Source organism: Pteropus medius, unplaced genomic scaffold (assembly GCF_902729225.1).
Source record: "Pteropus medius unplaced genomic scaffold, Ma_sr-lr_union100, whole genome shotgun sequence".
NCBI lineage: Eukaryota > Metazoa > Chordata > Mammalia > Chiroptera > Pteropodidae > Pteropus > Pteropus medius.
The window spans coordinates 3,800,159-3,820,558 of NW_024346667.1; the positions used below are offsets into that span (position 1 = coordinate 3,800,159).

The following is a 20,400-nucleotide window of genomic DNA, read 5'->3' on the forward strand; positions in this document are numbered from 1 at the left end:
GGAAGCCAAGCCTTGCTCTCCTCAAATTATTCAGGTTAGACTAGCGGACGATCACCATAACTGGGCTCACCTGCAGGAAAATGTTAGTCTGGTACATTCCTCACCATGTGGAAGAAGCTAGTTTGCAGGAGAAAAAAGCATACATACCAAGAAATGCAGAATAAAAGAGAAAGCTCTGCAATGTTCATATTCCTTGTTCTAGTAATTCCTAAGCCCCTGCTCTTCTTGCTATATTATTATGTTAGAGAATAAATTTTCTTTTATGCTTCACCTTGTTTAAATTAGGTGTCTGTGCCTTGTACCAAGAAAGGTCCCTAAAACAAAGATACACCTAAAGTAAAAAGATCTACAACTGCTAGAATGCAATACATAATCACTACAGAGTAGAATAACGGCATCATGAGCAGGATCAAGTGATACATATGACACTGAAGGTACAATATTTTTCTGAGAAAATGCCAAAATGAGAAGCTTTCTTGGATATTGCAAATAATGTTCCAATGCGCTTTAACATAAACAAAGGCATACATTCTGTCATTTCCAAATTTTATTCTCATAATTTGCTTAGTATAAGTACATAATCATGAAATTATGGCAGTAAATGACCTACAAAGGTCATTTAAGTCCATGATACCAGCAATTCTTTTAAAACAGAAAAAGAAACAAGTAAGAACAGAATTAATTTTCTTATGTAGCACAAAGACTGTTCACAGGATAAGGAACATCCTCCCCTTTAAATTACTAATCTGAATGCAGATTCAGGCCAACAATAATTGAAAATGTGTGAGAAGAATTTCAACACTGCAAAAACACAATGTTTAAAGCATAAAAGAACAATTAAATTCAAAAATTATGGCTCAGTTCATAAACTAGTATTCTAAAAGACCATACTATCAGACCGTAATAGTAAACCTATTTTACAATAAATCTTATCCTTATTTGGATATGTGCCTAAACCCTTCTTGGATATGGTATGAAGTCCAGAACATACTTTCTTAAACTAAATTCTACAAACATGCAGAGCAAAGAAGGTTAAAGTATTCGCAAATGATTAATCTTGAAATCGCATGTGTAAAAACGACATTACTTCCTAACTTGTAAAGCAGCAACACTTCATGAGACTTTATTGGATAACACAGCATTTTCTTCAGCTTGATTCTGCTGTCTTTATCTTCTTATCTAGAATGACTAAGCAAAATATGACCTAGTCATAAGTTAGTTTTGTTTTGATTACATGGTATTTACTGCATGATGATTTAAAACATTCTAGAGTCAATCATAATATTCATCAACTAAAATGTACTCAGGCTCTTCTTACTATTTATGGCACATCGTCCTCTTTTACAATTAATATTACCATCAAAAGAGTGGCAATCTTAAAGTAAGAAAATGACAAGAAATGAGAATAAGTAGGAAATGAAGATTTACTGGGGATTGAGCTTAACACTTATGGTAAAATGATTCTATAATTCAAACCAGTAGAATTAATAAAAGCAGAAGAATATAAGCTATAAATATAAATACCAGTATAGAAATACTCTTTTCATAATAAAAAAAACTTTGAGAAAAATAAGATTACATTCCAATGTGTCAATCACACTTTTAATAGTTATTTCTAAATGATCACTGATTAAGATTGAGATTTTTATTGTAGCCACCTTATGCACATTTGGGGGAAAAAAATCCAAGTAAAAACATGCAGGTTTATAGAGAGAGATATCAGAGAACTGGAGGCCATTTAGACAAAAGTTATTTACTCAACTAAGATTTATTGAGTGCCCCATATGTGTCAGACCATGTATGAGGCACAGAGGATGCAAAAAGGAACAAATCAGGCAAAACTTCCTGGCCTCATGATGCTTACGTTTTAATGGCTATTACGAATAGCCATTATTAAATAAATTGTTTTAAAAAGCGGCGGGGTAGGTGGGAGGGAACTACAGTCCAAAGCCATGTAACGCCTTCCCATTTCCCAATGACACAGCTACTCAGCATAAACTCAGATTACAGTTCGCATCTTCTGGGCTTACAGCAAAGACTTTTTGATATATGAGAAAGGAAAAACACTTCAATGAAAAATCTACGTAATAAAGAAATCCTATCTTAATGTCTACTACTGGATTATAGAACTGTCAATCAAAATGGAAGGAATTTAATCAAAACAGAGACTGCACCGAATTTTAGAAAATACTTATGCTAAAGGGACTCTACATTAGGCTCCACAGATGTACTTAATGAGCTAATAGATACTTTATTGTCTCTAATATCTGAAATTCCTGGAATATTTTTATTTAGAAGCCTACTTAATATGAACTAGTGGTTACGCACGCGCGCCCACACACATACACAGACACACACACGCACACAGCTCTCAAGATAATACCACCATCTCAATTTGTACTTTTTGCCTGACTCCAAAGAAAGGCTAGCAACTACATTAGTTAACAGGCTTAACTACATTATTATACCCAGTAGGTAAAGGAAAATGGTGGAGGTGCTAGGAGTTTGCACACAGAGCAGTATTAAGATAACATGCTTCCAATATTCTGCTTGTCACAAGGACTCTAATACTAGCTCTCTCAAATGGCTAAACCTCTATTTAACATGTTTCTAGGCTATTAAGCAGTTTAAAATAATAAGTAATTTTATGTTCAATCAAAAGTTAACGTCAGACTTCAAAATAGAAAACAAAAATGGTAAAAGAGAAAGATGATAGATTTGAAGAATCATCAAAGAAATAACCAAGATTATGAAAAAATTCTTTCAACTCTACAAATGTCCACTATCATTTTTAATCATGATCATAATGACTTATCAAATTTATTAAAACTGAGAAGATAAAAATTAAGAGAAGGACTAGATACTCACACCACTGGGAAGGAACTGAGCATACTTTACATGAGGTGAATCAATATCCTTTCTAGAGATGATCAGCGTTATTTACCATTCTGCAGAATAGAGAGAAAATTCAGAAATACTTGTTAATCAAATGTTGAATTAAAATTTTAATTATGTAACTCAAGGATATTAACAGTTAATATCAGCTAATCATATCTTTTAAATTATTTTGTAATTTTGAAATGAAACATTTGTTTAAAGCAAAATTTAAAAAACAGAAAAATACTAGTAGATATCTTTCGAAATTATTCACTTGGAAAAAGTAATGAAAATCTTACACCTGAAGTTTAATCTGTTACCAGACACCACCCAGGAAAACAGATTTAAACACGAAATGTAATATATTTAGTAACATTCAAGATAACTTTTTGATAACTACAGTGTAGTTATGCAGAACCCATAAACAAAAAATATACTACAGCATGATTGCAGCTAAAGCTCTTAACTGAGGGGTAAATTCTGGGATCTAGTTCCAAGTATATTACTTATTATTTTACAGCTAGCTAAATCCTGATTGACTTAATTTCTCTAAGTCTCAATTTCCCCCTCAATCGAACAGCAATAGAGAACTACTTCAAAGAGCACGAGAAGTTAAAACAATTTTTTTAAATGGTGGTGATGAAGCACTTCGCTAAGTATCAAGTAGTAGGGGCTATTACCACCAATCTAAAAAAGAATAAATACCTAAGTTGTATTTAGATTACTGAATGCAGAATAAGTTAATAATGGAGGTAAGGAGCCTAGTACTTCCATCTTCCGATTAGCATTCTACTGCTTTATTCGCCATTTAGACACTTTGACCCCTTTCAATTCAGACACAGATCTTAACAAAAAATGAAGTCTACTATTCACGGTTTAGGAGCTAAAGATCATGTATTACTGACTGAACTTATTAGCAGTTTCTAACCACAATCTACAGAGGCAAATATTTCCATTAACTCAAAGTTAAGATTATAAATGAGATGAAAGATTAAAATGTTGATGTCAAAAACTCTCACATTAAAATACACATTCAGCACTGAATTATATTAAGCAAGACCAAAGTTTCTAACAGTGACTAATGATAAATGTGAAATGTACAGGGTAAAGTTAGAAATCTTCCACATCTGCATATCCTAAACTGTAGCTTAAATGAAGTTCCTGTTGTACTTAATGTTCTTGCTGACTTAAGAAATATCTGTCCTAAAAAAGTAGATATTAGTATATAAGGAAAATCTACTGAAAATGTTGCTGATGCATTTCTTCGACAAAATAGCAACATCAAGCCACAAAACTGATTACTGGTCAATATACATTTTTCGCTCTTGCTCAAATTCAGTTAAAACACTCTAAGTATCTACGTGCCATGGCAAATGCACAAGGTCATATATGAATAAGATATGATCCCAGCGGCGTAGGAGTTTATTAAACTGTGGGGGAGGGTCAAATAAAACACACACACACACACACACACACACACACACGACCTTTCTAATAAAAGGCATAATGTGATAAGACTAAAAATACAAGTTTTAGGAGAGTAACAATTTAGAAGTTAATTTAGGTTACAGAACACTGGGAAAACTTCTTAAGAGTGAGATCTCAGTTGTTATCTGAAGATTAGAATAAGGCTTGCATCAAACCAAGGTGTGAAAGGAGGTGAGAATCAGTGGAGGAAAGATTCCAGGGAGAAGGAACAACCAAAGAAGATTTTGAGGCATGTTTAAAGAATAAGTAGACCTGTGTGCCTGGCCTTTAACATATATCTATGAGAAGCAGATAGGCTCAAAAGGGAGGAATGATTTCCAGGTAAAACAGGAAACTTCAAAACTGACCCAAGAGAAATGAATTCGAGTAGAACCAAATATCATAAATAAAAGATAATTAAAAGTCTACTATAGAAAAAGACATCAAGACCAGCTGGGCTCTCAAAAAAAAAAAAAAAAAAAAAATCTAAACCTTAGAAAATTACAGAAATGTTCCAATTCATTTTATGAAGTCAGAATAACTCAATATCAAATCTAAAAAGGGTAGATTTACCACAAAACATATCATAAAACAATTTCACTTAAGTTAAATGTAGAAATATTAAATAAAAAAAGTCAAATTAGACAATGAAGTTCAGCTACATATCAAAAATAACATATGACTATAATTTACTGCAGAAATGGAAGAGTGGTTCTTTTTTAGGGATCGACATAATCCAATATATCAACAAATTAAGGAGGAAAAAAATCATGACTATATCAGATGCTAAAAAGGCATTTGGTAAAATTCAGCAGCCATTTTTAATAAAAGCTCTATGAAAAACATTAGAAAAAAACACTTTTCGGGGGGAAAAAAACAACAGCTAGTATTCTAAATAGCAAAACACTAAAACTATTTCAATAAAACTAAGGTTGTATGCACACCATTTATTTATTTTATATATATAGTACATATGCATGTATGTTATGTATATATCTATACCTATATCTAGAACTTGCTTCCATATGGAAATTTGACGATCTCTAGGAAAGACCCAACAACAGTATTTACACTGAAATGAACAAATTAGGGGTGGTTTGGGAAGAAGTCTATTCACAGGAGAGTTTTTTATTACTGTAACCATAATAATCAATAAATCAAATTAATAAAATTAGGAACTGGAACAGGAAGCCCGCCAAACCCTTTATAATTCAACACTGACTTGAAGATTATAGCAAACATAATAAGATATGAAAACAAATTAACAGGCAAAAATATTAGAATGAAAGAGAAAATTTCTTTTTGCTAATCTAATGGGATACCTAGAAAACTCAAGAAATTCTAGTAAAAGAAAACTGAAATTGTTAAATTAAGAAATATGTTACAATATGCTTAATATTAATACAATTTTCTCCAAGTTTAGCAGGAGACGCCTAGAAAAATAATGGGGACAGTATTTCATTCACAGTAGTAACTTTCCCCCAATATGTATGAGTGATAGTATTAAGAAACAATCCCAAACAATTTTTTTAATTTAAAAATAGAATCTTTAAGTTTTAAAGCAGAAAGTCCAAGGACCACCAAGAAAACTGAAAAGGAGAAAATCAAAAGTGGACTTCACTGACTAGATAATGGAATATATCCAAAAGATACTAATCAAATCAATATGGCACTTGCATAGGAATAGACACACCCATGAGTGCTACAGAATAAAGAACTTAAATATATATTCCAAAGCATACGAGAAAATGTACAAGTCCAAGGTTAAATTTTATTTCAGCAGAAAGGAAAAGATAAATTATTTATTTAAATGATCATCACAAAACTGGTTATCGCTTAGTAATACAAATTAAATCTTTATCTTACATTATATGTAAAAAATAAACCTCAGCCAGAATAAAGACAAATGTAAAAATAAATCACAATAATACATTCTACAACAAAATCAAAAGATGACATATGTCTTCTAAACATTCTCAAAAAAGAGCAGCAAGTTTAAAAGAGAAATATAAAAAGTTTAAAATTTCCTATTATGAAAAAACCCAATAACCAACTAAGCAATTAAATCAGAAAAAAAATTTGACATGTAGAGCAAAAGTAGATCCAAGTTGTGAAATTAATAAAAAGAAAATACTCTAAACTTACTTGAAATCAGGGAAATAACAATCTAGCAATGAGATATCACTTTAGCAAAAATTTAAAAGATTGATACTATCTCCTCAAAAGGGTACTGTTATTATTTCATTGGTCTAAAATGTGAATTATGACATCCCTTCAGAAAGCAATCTGGCAACATATATTAAAATTTAAAGTACTTATACCTTTATCCTAGTAGTCCTACTCCTGGGAATCTATCACACAGAAACAAAAGTAATCCTACATAATATGTATGAGAAAGTTTACTGACAGTTATTTTCCAATTTCTTGCCACTATAAACAGAACTGTTTCAATCAATACAGGAATGAATTACAATAAACTTGGACTAACTGACACAATGCAATCATTAAAAAGAATAAAATAGTTTTATCAGGTTACTCAGTGAGATTTGCACACCACAAATGAATTAAAAAAAAAAAAAGCAAATGCAATCAAATGAGTATAATATGATCGAGTTTAAAAAGAAAACCACGAACAAAAAATTCCTTTACATGTGTATCTCATGTCAATGTGTATACCCACATATGTACACACATGCACACTTATCTATATGAGCATAGAGAAAAAAACAGGTGGTCAAAAGGTAATGGAGTTGGGATGAAGGATGGGTATGTGTATGGAATATAGGTCAGGAAGGATAAATGCATCTGTGCAATAGCTAAATCCATACATTTATGCAATAAAATTATAAAAGTTCTTACGATCAGAAATGGACTCAATTATTGAATGATTAGTTTAGGGTTGTCAAAATCCTAAACAAAATCAGGTTGAGCAATGAGGAAGCCTATGTCAGCATGATTGATCCTTGAAGAAAAACATAACCCAGAAAATCCGTTAGAAATAAGAAGCTGTAGATGCTGTTACCCACGAGTGTTAAAAAGGCTATTTTTACCCTAGTTTTTCTCTTTAATATAAAAAGTAGTAACTGTATAAAGTCAAAGAAAAAGAAAAGTGAATTTCAAAAGACATACAACAAAAGGCGTCTGCCTCTCACTCTGAACTCTTTCTTTTCCACCCAGATAGCAGCCACAAATTCTTCATGCATCTTTGTGAACATGTTAGTATAACTTTAGGATAAATTCCCAGCAAAGAAATTGTTATGACAAAGAGTACATACATTTTAAATTATGACAAAGAGATTTTATCAAATTGCTTCCCAAAGAGGCACCAACTTATACTCCCGCCTTTGGGAAATGCGTAATTATGAATCCAGTATGTTAGTGGTGATTTATAATTGAATTTACATTGTGCAGTTAGGCATGTAGTATCTGTTTCACTCAATAACGGCAAACATAGAAAGAGCAGAATATTTAAATAAGGAATAAAAATATAAGAAACAAGGAGTATAAGGCTTTTGGAAGAAAGCAAAGCATAAAAGAGTGAAGAGTTAGCTTAGCTATAGCACAAGCAGCAAGCAAGCCATCAAAGGGAGAGGTAAGGGGACATTGCAAACACCAATTAATGAGACACTTAGGGCCAGATCTGGATACCAAAAAGAATTCTCAGAAGTTTGAAACAGCTATTACAGAGTTCCATTTACTGCTCTTTAAGCACCTCACATAGATCCCAGAGTTACCCATTTAAAAAATATATATTTAAAGTAAAAAATATGTTAAAATACAGAGGTATACAAGTCTCAGTATCTCTCATAAATTGGATACTATTAGTACTTCCAATCGACAGATGAGGAAGCGAACCTTCTTCTGGACTAGATACATATTAAAACACACACAAATATATCAACAAACATAATACAGGAGATAAAAAAGATCATAAAACTCCACCAGAACAAACAAAAAGTGAACATCCCTTCCCCTTAGCTCTCAGTCCTTCCGATCAAAGATAAATACTACTAAGCTTCCTGTGAATTCCTACAATGATAAAAACTAAGAAATAAGTATTCATAGACCTGCATATATCTAACATATAATTTTTAAAAGGTGGTTTTTAAAAACTTTTTTTCGTGAAAATTTGCAAACATATACAAGAGCAGAAGGAACAGTAATAAATGCTATGTACCCATCATTCAGCTTAAATAACTAACAGCTCCCCCTCCCTGCTCCCCTGCTCCAATGGATATTTTCAAGCAAATTCCAGACATCTTATCATTTTACATACAATCATTAGCAAGCTTTAACATCTGGTTTCCAAATCCAGAGTAGATCAGATGTAAAAATTTAGGAGACAGTGGGAATGTATAAAAAGGATTACCACAGAAAAAAATGACAGCTGCCTGAAAAAAATAAAATAAATGAAAACAACCATTTAATTATAAATATATACATAAAACAACACTGACACATCAAAAAATTAATGTTTAGGATCTTTGTTTTAAAAAGGCAGGAAAGCATGTGATACATCTGTTTTTAAAAGTTGAAATGGTTAAAAGAAAAATTTACGTTTTAGGAAATTAATCAAAAGGTGTCTCTCTCTTATGTCAAATATTTTTCCCTTGAATGATGCCAGATAAATGAGGCTTTACCACATTTAGCTGTGATTGAGAGGTGCATGGGAGAGTTTGGATGAAGAATGGTTGGTGACATGTGAAGAAAACACAACCACAGATATTAGGAATTAAAAACTCATCTAGATTAGAATACTAATCTTTCAAATAATGCCTCTGGGTAGCTTAAAATTGTAAATAACAACTAGTATTACTATTTAATGAATACTTCCCTGGGCCAGACACTCACTGGGTAAGAGCTTTACACATAGAACTCATTTAATCTCACAATCCCCTGAGGTAGGTAATTAAGACAAGACACTACTTGCCCAAGGTCAATCAGCTAATAAACTTCCTTTTTCTTATTAGAACTGTAGTTGAAATACCTATGTTAGGCATCAAAATGAAAGATTAAGGGTACTATTTATTTTCATTTCTCTGGAGCAAATGTTTAATTGTTATAAGTACTGTGCAACAAATTGAGCAACAAATACACTTCTAAAATTCCTAACGATGTTTACATTTTACTCATAATGACTCATGACTAAAGGTATGTCACATACCATGGAGATTTTTATTCCAAAAGAATTATTATATATACTACTTGTCAAATTTTTAAAGACCTATAGAAACTCATATAGCTTTCCCTACATTTTCAGTGACAGGGATGTTTAATGGAGAGTTTGCTGATAAAGATTTTCCTTTTCTGTTCCTTGTAATTTCAACCCACTCATCTGGTTGAATCGATAAAGACTAAATTTCTTCTCTTCCACAAGGCAGGCTTTTAAATAACTGCATAATCTTTGCAAGGGCTCTCCATGCTAAAAATTCCCAGTCCTGATTCCAGTTTCACATGGTTTCATTTATCATCATCTTGTCTTCTCTTTAAAAAGGGCTCCTCAACTTCAACACAAGACTCCTCTAGAGCACCTAACCAGAGCAGGACACAGGGAATTATTTGTTCTGTCCTGGACCTAAAACTGTGGTACTTTCTTCAATCACCAAGTTATTTTTTGTGTGTATTAAATTTGCAGACAAAAGTCTTTTGCACATTCATTCAAGAAGCAGTGATAAAACATCTACGATGTAACTGAGCCAGAATTCTCTCCCAGCTTTTTTTTTAAGCAAAATAGTTTCATTTTTGCTTTTTCTTCTAAGCAAATATTACTATTTGACATATTATTTATTTATTTTGTGTGTCTATTATCTGTGTCACTATTGTCTATTATCTCTAACAGCTCCTAAGGTAGTATCTGGAACAGAAAAGGTAGTATCTGTTTTATTTGTTGAACTCATGAACAGAAAGAAGATGGAACATTCATATTCTTTATGGCCTCTGGAAAGGAGTCTCTAGGCTACTATATTTCACTGCTAAATTATCTTGAAGCTTTATCAATAAACACAATTCATCAGAAGAGTCACATGACTGCCACATGCTCTCTAGAATTTACGACAGTCTAATACAGAATTATAGGTTTTGATTAAGATACGTGATTTTTGATGTTACTCTCAATGTTCCCAACTTTTTTCCATTCTAAAATAATTTTATGAACTGAAAATAGAAATACACATTTTCCTATTATTAATAGTAGGTCATTGGTAAACTCTATTGAACTATGCTATGAAATGTCAGGGAAGACCTATCCTTAGGTCAGAGGCCTCTCTCTATATGTGGCCTCAAATGTACTTGACTCCAACCATTAGCATCTTTATACCTTATTCAGTTTAGGTGTCACTTCCCTTGTGGCTCCATTATTTCTAAAAGAGCTGTAGTTGTACACTCCATGGCTTGATTTCAAATTTTTTGATTCGTTTAAGTTCAAAACACTTCTAAAGCATAGCTACTTCTTACACTATATAGTATTTAGCACTCCCTACTATGGAAGTCTCAGGGTGTTCTACTCCCATGGGGTTGTTACTATTAAATTACCCATGACCCTACTCCATTCTTATTTAATTACAGTACAAATACATTATAGCAAGCAGCACTTTCTCTCCATGTCAGCTTAGGACAGTTCCCAAACTGTGCTGTGCACCAGAATCACATGGATGTCTTTTAAAAGCACAGAATCCCTAGACAACTCTGGACCTACTAAATCCAAGTAACTGGAGGTAGAGGTCCAAGATTATTTTTAAACAGCTCCTGCGGTAATTCTACTTGGAATCTCCTGGTTTAGAGGACAAGAAAGAACTCTACTAATGCAATGTCATATCTCTTGTATAAAAATATAATGTCTAGGTATAAAAACAATTTTGAGCATAAAGTCACCCAAAATAACTCCTATTTTTCCCATACCAACATTCCAAGCCGAATACTTAACTAAATGAATTTAATTAGTCACTCATAATTGAAAGCAAATTTGATAGCAGTTAAGGTATGTCTACTTTAAGGGAATTCATATAACAGACATTGGTCAAAACGACTCATGAATATTGCCCAAATAGTCTCTCTAATCTCTATTCCTCATTTTCCAACTGCCCCAGCCACGCGATTCCCTTAGCCCTTCAGAAATGAAATGCTTTCCGCCCCCTTTCCCTTCTTCCAGTCTCCATGATTCATATTAATAAGACAGCACACGCCCTTCACAAACTCTCTGCTAGTAGAGTATCATAAACTTATTTCTGTTATACTATATTATAATTTGTACACAAATCTGTCTTTCTCTCCTAGAATGTGAGCTTAAGAGCAAGAATTATTTCTTATCAATTGTTGTAGTTCCAGCTCCTACAAATGTGCTAGCAACACTATAAGAAGTAAATAAATCTTTGCTTAGTGAAGAAATGAAAGAAAATGCATATTTTCAAGTCTCTTCCAATTAAGATAATCTTTAGGGTTCTAATCCTAAAAATTAACACCAAAAGATTCTATGTTACTAAACTTTAAAATAATGCAACTGGAATATTTCCTAAGATAACTGATAAGCATTTATTAAAAATCTACTATAAGCTAAATACTGTGCAATTGAAGGATATTTCAAAAATGAGCTTTACTCTTGATAGCTGGGTGAATAATATAAGTATTCCCAGGACCAAGGAGATAGCCAATCAGTCACTGGTTTACAATCTACATCACAGCACCGTTGGGGCCAAACTTTATTAGGACTCTTGACGCCCCTGAGGTAGCTAAAAAATACCAGAATGAGAATTCATGAGTTCAACAACTCCATGTTACCTAACCCATGAAAATTCTCCAGAATGCACTCCAACAGAAAAACTTAAAATCTGAATGGTAGTCACCTATCATAATTACAAATAATTTTAAAAGTCTGTGTGACTATCATTCAAAAAGGGAACTATCCCCTGGACTAAAACAAATACACACATAAAAAAATTATTCCTATTGGCATTCATCTAGAATATTTTCACGTAAAAACTTAACAATTTACTTGCAGAACCAACCCAGATGCCCTGATCTACTGCTCAAACACTGATGTGACTTTGAAGCCTCTACTCTCTTTTGTAGACATAGTATATAAGGCACTAATAAACAGTGTCTAGAGCAAAAACTGCATTTCTGGAAGATCCACTATCTTCCTTCTCATTTTGCATTTCCCCATCCCTATAGTTTCCGATGTTTAATAAAATAATTATAGAATTAGAGTAAGAGATTTCATTAAGCTAGACTAAGGTGAATCACGAAATCTTATATTAATCTAGAATCGATGTTAAAATGTTTTCCAATCACCTCAGTTTACAAATGAAAAAAATTTAAGAGGAGACAGAAAGCTTGACTCCCAGGTTAGTGCTTACACTAATTTACCTCTGAATGAAAGCAAAAGTTCCCGTCCGTCATTCAGAAACACAGGATCTATTTCAATGCATGTCATTTGAAGGCTTTGTTAAAAGTTCAGAATTATTATAAATGTGCAAACAGAAGCCATCCATAGTTGGACCTAGATAAGTATTTCCTGTAGAGGGAGAAGTAAAATTTAATATATTTTGGGAGATACTATCTTAAGAAAAACTATACAATGAGATAATTGTCTGGTATCCACTTTCTCTATAGGCACTTCTTTTTATGCCTCAATCCTGCAAGATCTTGTATTTATTCATTCATGCTTTCAACGAATATTTACTGAGCACCTGTTACATGCAAGGCACTTGGAAACACAGCAATGAAGAAAACAAAATCCCTGTTCATATAAAGCTTACATTCTCATGATGAAAGGCAAGCAAATTTTTTAAAAAGTCAAATATACAGTATTCATATGATGATAAGTACAAAAGAAAATAAAGCTGAGAAAGAATTAAGGGTTGTGGATGGTGGGGTTACAATTTTAAATAGGGTGCTCAGAGAAAGCCTCAGAGAGTGTTAAATCAGAGTAAAGACTTGAGTTAGGAACCATATCATGAAGATATAGGTGAGAGAGCATTTAAGATCAAGACGTTGAGGCAGAAAAGGAAAAAAAAAAAAGAACTTAAGGCAAAAATTATCTATCACATTCGAAAAATAGCACCGAGAAAAATGTAGTTAGAATTGTATGAGCAAAGGGTAACTTATTAGAACATGAAATCAGAGAAGTGAGAGCTACTGGGAAGACCAGATCAGAGAGAAACCTATAGTTGAAAATTTCTACCAAAAATATAATATTTTCTTAGCTAGGGATTAAATCAAGAGCTTTACTAGGGATGGCCTAATTTAACAGGAACCTTAGCAAGAATTACTAATGGTCTAATTTCTGATAATATCAACAAGTTAGTAGAGACGTTATTTTTGGACATTCCCAGCATCCATTAAATTGTACTTCAGAGAGCATCATCAACTTCCCTTAAGACTAGCTTTGAAGCATCTTCTTGTCAATTTACTAGGAGGTGAGTGCTGAAAGGAGGATAAAAAGGCAGAGGATGAGGGAATTCATATGCTCCTCACTGCAAGAGAAGTGGAGAAGTGTTTTAACCTACCATATCTCAGGAGGATAGGCTAATATATAATTCAAAGTAAAAAGGTGGCCAATAAGATAATGTTTTATAACTAAAAGTTGAAGTCAAAAAAATTCCAGGGAGCTTTACCCCAATACTCATAATACTGTCAGCTTCCCAAGGACAACAGTTTCTTTTATTTTCCACATTCCCTCAGTCTAGTAGAGTTATTTTAGGGCCTCACATTTTGTGCTGCCTGACTGAACAAACATAAAAAGTATCTCAAGTCATAAGAAAAGGCTCTCCTGAGCTCTCTCAACCTGAGTTGGGGAACCCACAGCTTTGTCTTTAAAAGCCTGGAGCTGCAGATAACCATCGCATTTTCTCTATTTCTTTTGTTCCTCTATGCTCACCAGCACCTGGCCATTCCCAGCAAGATCATGTATTCTACTCCAGAATCATAATGGCTTATCTCAATGTTATCTGCTAAAGTCTCCATATATTTTAGATTCCTTATACTAAATAATTTTCAGATATCTATCGACAAGCTCATGAGATCTCAAATTATAATAACAATTATAACATGTGATACACCATACAAACATGCAATATTAATATTTTAAATGATTTCCTGTATGCTACCAAATACAACTAGTTCTCAAAAAGTACTCTCTGTGCTATAGATTTATATCTAATTATAGGTGCCAAGACTTCTTCAGTCTTTGGAATAATTTCTACTCAATCTGTTTAAAATTTTTTTTATATTATGTCAAGCCAGCGTTAAAAAAGTGTGAAATCTGTATCCCATGCTCTTTATTGCTTTTATGAGTTAATATATAAATAAAAGTAAAGATGTAAAAATATCTATCAAGCACATTCATGTTAATCTCTATCAAAGGCAGAAAATGATTCAGTCCTAAAATTATGAGTTTATACTTTATACCATATCCCCAAAGACTAAATGTTAGATAACTTCAACATATAACTTGATAGGTTGTCATTTTACACTGAAATTTATAGCTGTAAAAATCCACTCTTTTCATGGTGAACTAAAACAAAACACAAGTATATGCTAAACCAAGTGGTGCCAATTACACTGTTTGGCAGGTTCTTTTATGTGTGACCTCTATCTTACCTGAGACCTTCCTCTTTCTCCTGCTGTATTAATGCCATGGTTTCCAGCTGCCTTTCCTACCTCCATTCCTATTCTTGTTGCACACAATTAACAAAGCAATCTTTCTAAAATGCAAAACTGAGAGTAGAACTGAATAATAAAAGAGTAAGAGACTTGGAGCAAGACTGTTTTGTGTTTGAAAAATCAGGTTCTACAACTTATTAGAAGTTCGCTCTTACACAAATGTCTTAATCTTGCTAAGCCGTGGTTTCCTCCTTTGAGAACTGTGGACAATGATATCTACTTCAAGGGGTCACTATGAGGACTAAATAAGATATGATTTAAAAAAAAAAAAAAAAGGCTCCTAAAGTAGGCACCCAGAAATGTTTAGCTTCCTTGCCCTCTCGTAAACTTGAACTATCAATCTTTCAAAAAAATTATCATGCCCTAGAGGAAGACTGATTTAAGGAGAGTATCTGAAAAACAATGTAATGGCTGGTATTGCGAATACTTGCTTTGTAGTAGGGGAATTTAGTTAGAAAACTAAACTACGATGAGAAAGTAGTTTTGTGAGTATGCAGAAATCCAGAGCTAGGCAGACAACTCTTGGCCAAGAACTGCTAGGACAAGGCCTGTTTCTCCCGCCCCGCTCCCATCCCAACCCCCAGTAACTGCAAGGACTCATTGTTCCAAGCTTCTTTTGCGAAATTCAGTTTGTTTGTTTTTTTATCGTGCCTCTAACCTTTCAATTACTCTAATTATGAATAAATAGCTTTGACTATTTGAGAAAAAGCATCTAAAGCAGTAGTTTCTGACCATCATGAAGGAATTATTTTTATCTCTCCAAAGCTGTGTAATCACCGTTGATGGTGTGGGGAGGGGGCAATGCAACTCTCCGACAGTGGAAAGAGGTGATACTGACAACTGTACACCCATACCCAACGGGAAATTTTGAAAAATAAAAATGGAACAAAGAAACATGCAGAAGTAGAGATCTACCAAGTAAGAGTTTCTGATCCCATGGGAATCATAATCCAATGTATGGCTCAAGCTCTTAATTCCTCTTCTAATACCTCACAGAACAAACCACATTCAAAGAATGCCATGAATGATTTCAGACAGAAAAACCTTTCTTGCTAAGCTTTATATTAATACTAACATATATGATCATGTTCCCTCTGCCTGTTCAAACAATGACCAAACTCTACAAAGAATCCTGGTGAAGATCACGAAGAAGACATAATGAATATCAGTATTTTTGGCGCCTAGCTGATAAAATTTAACAGTCTACACCTCCGAAAAACAAATTGCTTATTGGAGACATAGGACATGGTGACTAAATGAATAGAAATACGAGATTAGAATCTCTATGTTCTGTATGTTCTGACTGGAAAACATCAACATGAAGGAAATTCTGAATAAAGATTTAAGAAGATGAACAATGATGATATGCAGAACTGAATATTTAAGAATCAATGGACCATCTAGAGGCAATAGCTAGCTGCTAACAGATGATAAACAAGAATATGTGTAAGTCAGAGCTGGAGAAACAGAGAGAGCTATCTCTGTATGCACATTAGCAGAGAGCATAAACTGGGGGTTTAGGGAGATGGATCAATCCCATGCATATATTTTGTTTGGTCTACATGGTATTTAAAAGTTGAAAGACTTACTATAAACATGGAGGCCTTTGTTTTTATTTTTAAAAATTACACCTCTGTCACCACTCAATCTGTAATCCCTTATGTGCCAACAACTGGTTGGAGCTGAACTGCACTGCCCCCCATTTCACATCAGGCATTTGCCTTCCAGTTCACTGCAGTCCCTACACTGCAGTCTAGACACTAAGTTCCGCCTGCCATTTATCACCAAGCTTGTACTAAGGTTTGTTCCACAATAGAGAAATAATTCGTTATACTTAGGTCTTTGTGAAAACAAAATCTTTTTTTTTTCCCTTTACACTTGGCCCACTTATTTATATTGCCTGGGCACTGCTTAAGCAAGCAACAAATAAAATGAGGTGGTGATAAACTCAGCTTACTGAAAAAAGGAGTCTAGAATATAAACTAGAAATCAAAAATAAAACAAAACTTCTCCATTCACTAACTAAAAATGTAGGAAGTCCAAAATTACATAGCCTTTAACCTACCAATCCCAATTCTGGGAATTTACCCTATAGATATACACATGCAAAAGAACTTATGTTCAATGTTACTCTTTGCAGCATTATTTGTAATAGGAAAAGATTAGAAGCAACCTAAAAGTCCATCATTAGGGGACTAGATAAATAAGTTAAGGTATAACCATACAGTGTAGCTACAAAAATAAGGAAATGCCTTATGTGCTAATAAGAAAGTCTCCAAGTGAAAAGAACAAGGAAGAGCAAAGCATATATATCATTTGTGAGAGGGTGTGATGTGGGGGGGAAAGGAGATGGAGGATGGGGAAGAATATATAAGTAACTATATAGAGATTTGTTTATACATGCATGAAGTATTTCTGGAAGGATATGAAAGAAACTGGTAATGCTGATTCCATCAGTGAGAAGAACTTGATAATTGAGGGATGCAGGTGCTAGGAAACTTTACTGGGCATACTTTGTATCTTTTGAATTTAGTAGCAGGTAAATTGGTACATATTAAATTTTTAAAAATGTTAATAGGTTGGCTGAGTGGATTCTACTTATGATTAAAAATTCAGCAACTATCAAAATTAGTGTGCCAGTGATCTCCCTTTACATATATGGTATTCTGCCTTTCAGTTCACAAATAATGGGAATTTCAGCAGGAACCTAGAGGAGGTTGAAGGGGTAAGCAGGAATGAGATAAATAAGAACAATGGAAAAAATGACATGGTGTCTTTTCCCATCTAACTCTCTGAACTGGTTTTGAGTGCAGAAGGAGTAAAAGGGTAGATCTAAAAGATAAGAAACCTTTACAAGACAGGCTGTGAAACTGTAAGCACAAACTCTGCTGCTTTGGGACTTGGAGACAAAGTGTGGTACAGAGACAGGGTTGGGCGGTGGAAGGGGGTGCTCTCTAAACCAGCCCTGCACCTCTTGAGTACCCTGAAGACTGAGAGCTTTGAAAACACTACAGACAGCATTCCCGGCACTGCTTACTATCCCTCACAGAGATCCCAGCAGCAGTGGCAGTGATAAGGCACCATACTAGGGTGGCATGAGAGGAACAGACTATCCAAGGAGGCTGTAAGAATATTCACTTCTGTTCCTTAATACATGATACATTCCACCTAAAGACTCCCAGAAATACTTAAGAAAATTCTGAAAAGGACTAGGAGTTTATGTGAACAGGAGGGAACTAAAAATTATACTCCATCTCTAGACTGGTGATGAAGCCTAGAAACAATTACACTACAGAAGTATAAAAGTATAAAAGTATAAAAGAGAGAAAGAACAGAAAACAATACTCTGGCAAGAGCATCAAAAGGAAAGTCTTACTGGATTTTTCTTTTTTTCCTTTTTCTTTTTCTTTCTTTTTTCTTTTTTTTTTAAACTTAGGATATTGCTCACTGAACAGGAAGTAGAAGGAAAAAAAAAAAAGACACGAGGATGGCTGGAAAGAGGTTACTCAAGGCTCTGCTGGGAACCAACACACTTAGTTATGCAGTACCTACTTTCCAGAGTGAAATCTTTCAACTGCTTTAAAATGTTTCTTTTCTAAGCCATTGAAAGCAATGAGATCATGTTCTTGATTAAGTGCCAGGTTTTTTTCCCCTGCAACCCAGATTGTTAAAGTTAAAAAGAAGAAAAATTAGAGGAATGAAAAGGATGAAGGTAGGAAGAATTGAAAACAGAAAACAGAGAGAAACAAATATATTTTAATAAGCTAGTGGTAGAAAATTATGGAATGACCAACTACAATTTGTTTTAAAAGTTGAAGTTGAAATATCTTGCCCTGTTCCAAAAATACAACAAAGCATCAATTCACTTTAACTCGTGATTTCCTATTCCATTTTACCCACAGTGAAAGTAACATACACAACCTATTTATTCCTCCCAGTATATAGTGTTAAGTGATTATAAATACATAGATAAGCCATTTGTGAAAGATAGGGCTTGTATTAATACCATAAAGCTTGCTGAATCATAAAATGAAAGGAATGGGATGGAATGCTAGTCTTAGGCAATTTGGGTTCATGTTTTCCACAGGTGGAAATAAATGATATTCACTACCTGAAATCATGGGTAGTGAGAGAGATAACTTCTAAGAAAAGAAGTCAAATGCACAAGAACTAGAAATTAAACTCCATCTTGAAATGTAACTCCTATGGTTTATAGAATAAAAAACAGAACATGGTCTGTGTATTATACAGTTGACCCTTAAACAACATAGGTTTGAACTGTGCGGGTTCACTTAAAAGCGATTTTTTTTCCAGGAGATACTATAAATATATTTTCTCTTCCTTATGATTTTAACATTTTCTTTTCTCTAGCTTACTTTATTGTAACAATAGTATATAATGCATACACAAACTATGTGTTAACCAACTGTTTGTGTTATCTGTAAGGTTTCTGGGCAACAGTAGGCTATCAGTAGTTAAGGTTTGGGGGAGTCAAAAGTTATACACAGGTTTTTGACTGCGCGGGGGTTGGTGCCCCTAACCCATGTGTTGTTCAAGGTCAACTGTACCTAGTATCCATTACGGCCTCTTCCATTTATATCACTAGCTTTTTAATGTAATTTTATATTTAAATAGCACTTCATACTTTTCAAAATATCTTCATATTTCTCATTTGATGTTCACAACACCCTGTGAGTTAGTAGGGCAGGTTTCATCCAATTTTAGATACCATAATATATATAGAAAGGTTAAGAGAGAACTTAAAACCAGGGATTGAATGTAAAGGTCCCCAATTTCTGGTCCCATGTTTGTCAAAATGACGTTTGTGGACTACTATTCATCTACCCACTCAATATTTATTCACCGAAACTGTGTTCCAAGAACTACAAGCAACGGACATACATGTAGGCAAAGGGAATATAATGGAGAACAAGAGCATAGTTTCTGCTTTCACTGGGCTTCCAGTTTAAGTGAGTCATTATTCAGATAATTATACAAATAAATGTCAAACTGCATTTGTGATAAATGCTGTGATAGGGTAACCCAAGTGCTGTTGAGAACATATAATGTGAGAGAGTTGACCTAGGAAAGGATTCACTAGGAATTAGTGATAGGCTAGGAAAGGATTCCCTTAGAAATTAATGATAAAACTCGGATTTGAAGGGCAGCATCACACAAAGAAACACTAATTCTAGGTAAAGGCAAAATCATGTTCAAAATGCCTCCTGTTGGAGGGGTTATGTAAAACAGAGGTGACTGAAGGAAGAACAGCGTGGCTGAAGCAGACAGCCTGACCCCAGCTTCCAAAGTGAGATGAGGATTCCCCAGGTGACCTTGGACACATTAAGTGACTACTTCCCTAGTCTAATGATTATTTTAATAATATCCAGATGTTTC

At 33.8% G+C, this 20,400-nt stretch overlaps 1 protein-coding gene across 16 annotated transcripts in view; it reads right to left on the reverse strand.

Annotated features, from left to right (window-relative positions):
• The window catches only part of HMBOX1 (homeobox containing 1), a 151,050-nt gene that overhangs the window by 95,235 nt on the left and 35,415 nt on the right, over nt 1–20,400 (reverse strand). For all 16 annotated transcript variants that reach the window (XR_005655638.1, XR_005655636.1, XM_039875875.1 and 13 more), the window contains exon 2: nt 2,869–2,948. Coding sequence is in view for 14 of the 16 variants with exons in the window: in XM_039875875.1 (XP_039731809.1) it covers nt 2,869–2,891 (23 nt within the window). In the remaining 2 variants the exon portion in view is untranslated. The remainder of the gene's footprint in view (nt 1–2,868; nt 2,949–20,400) is intronic.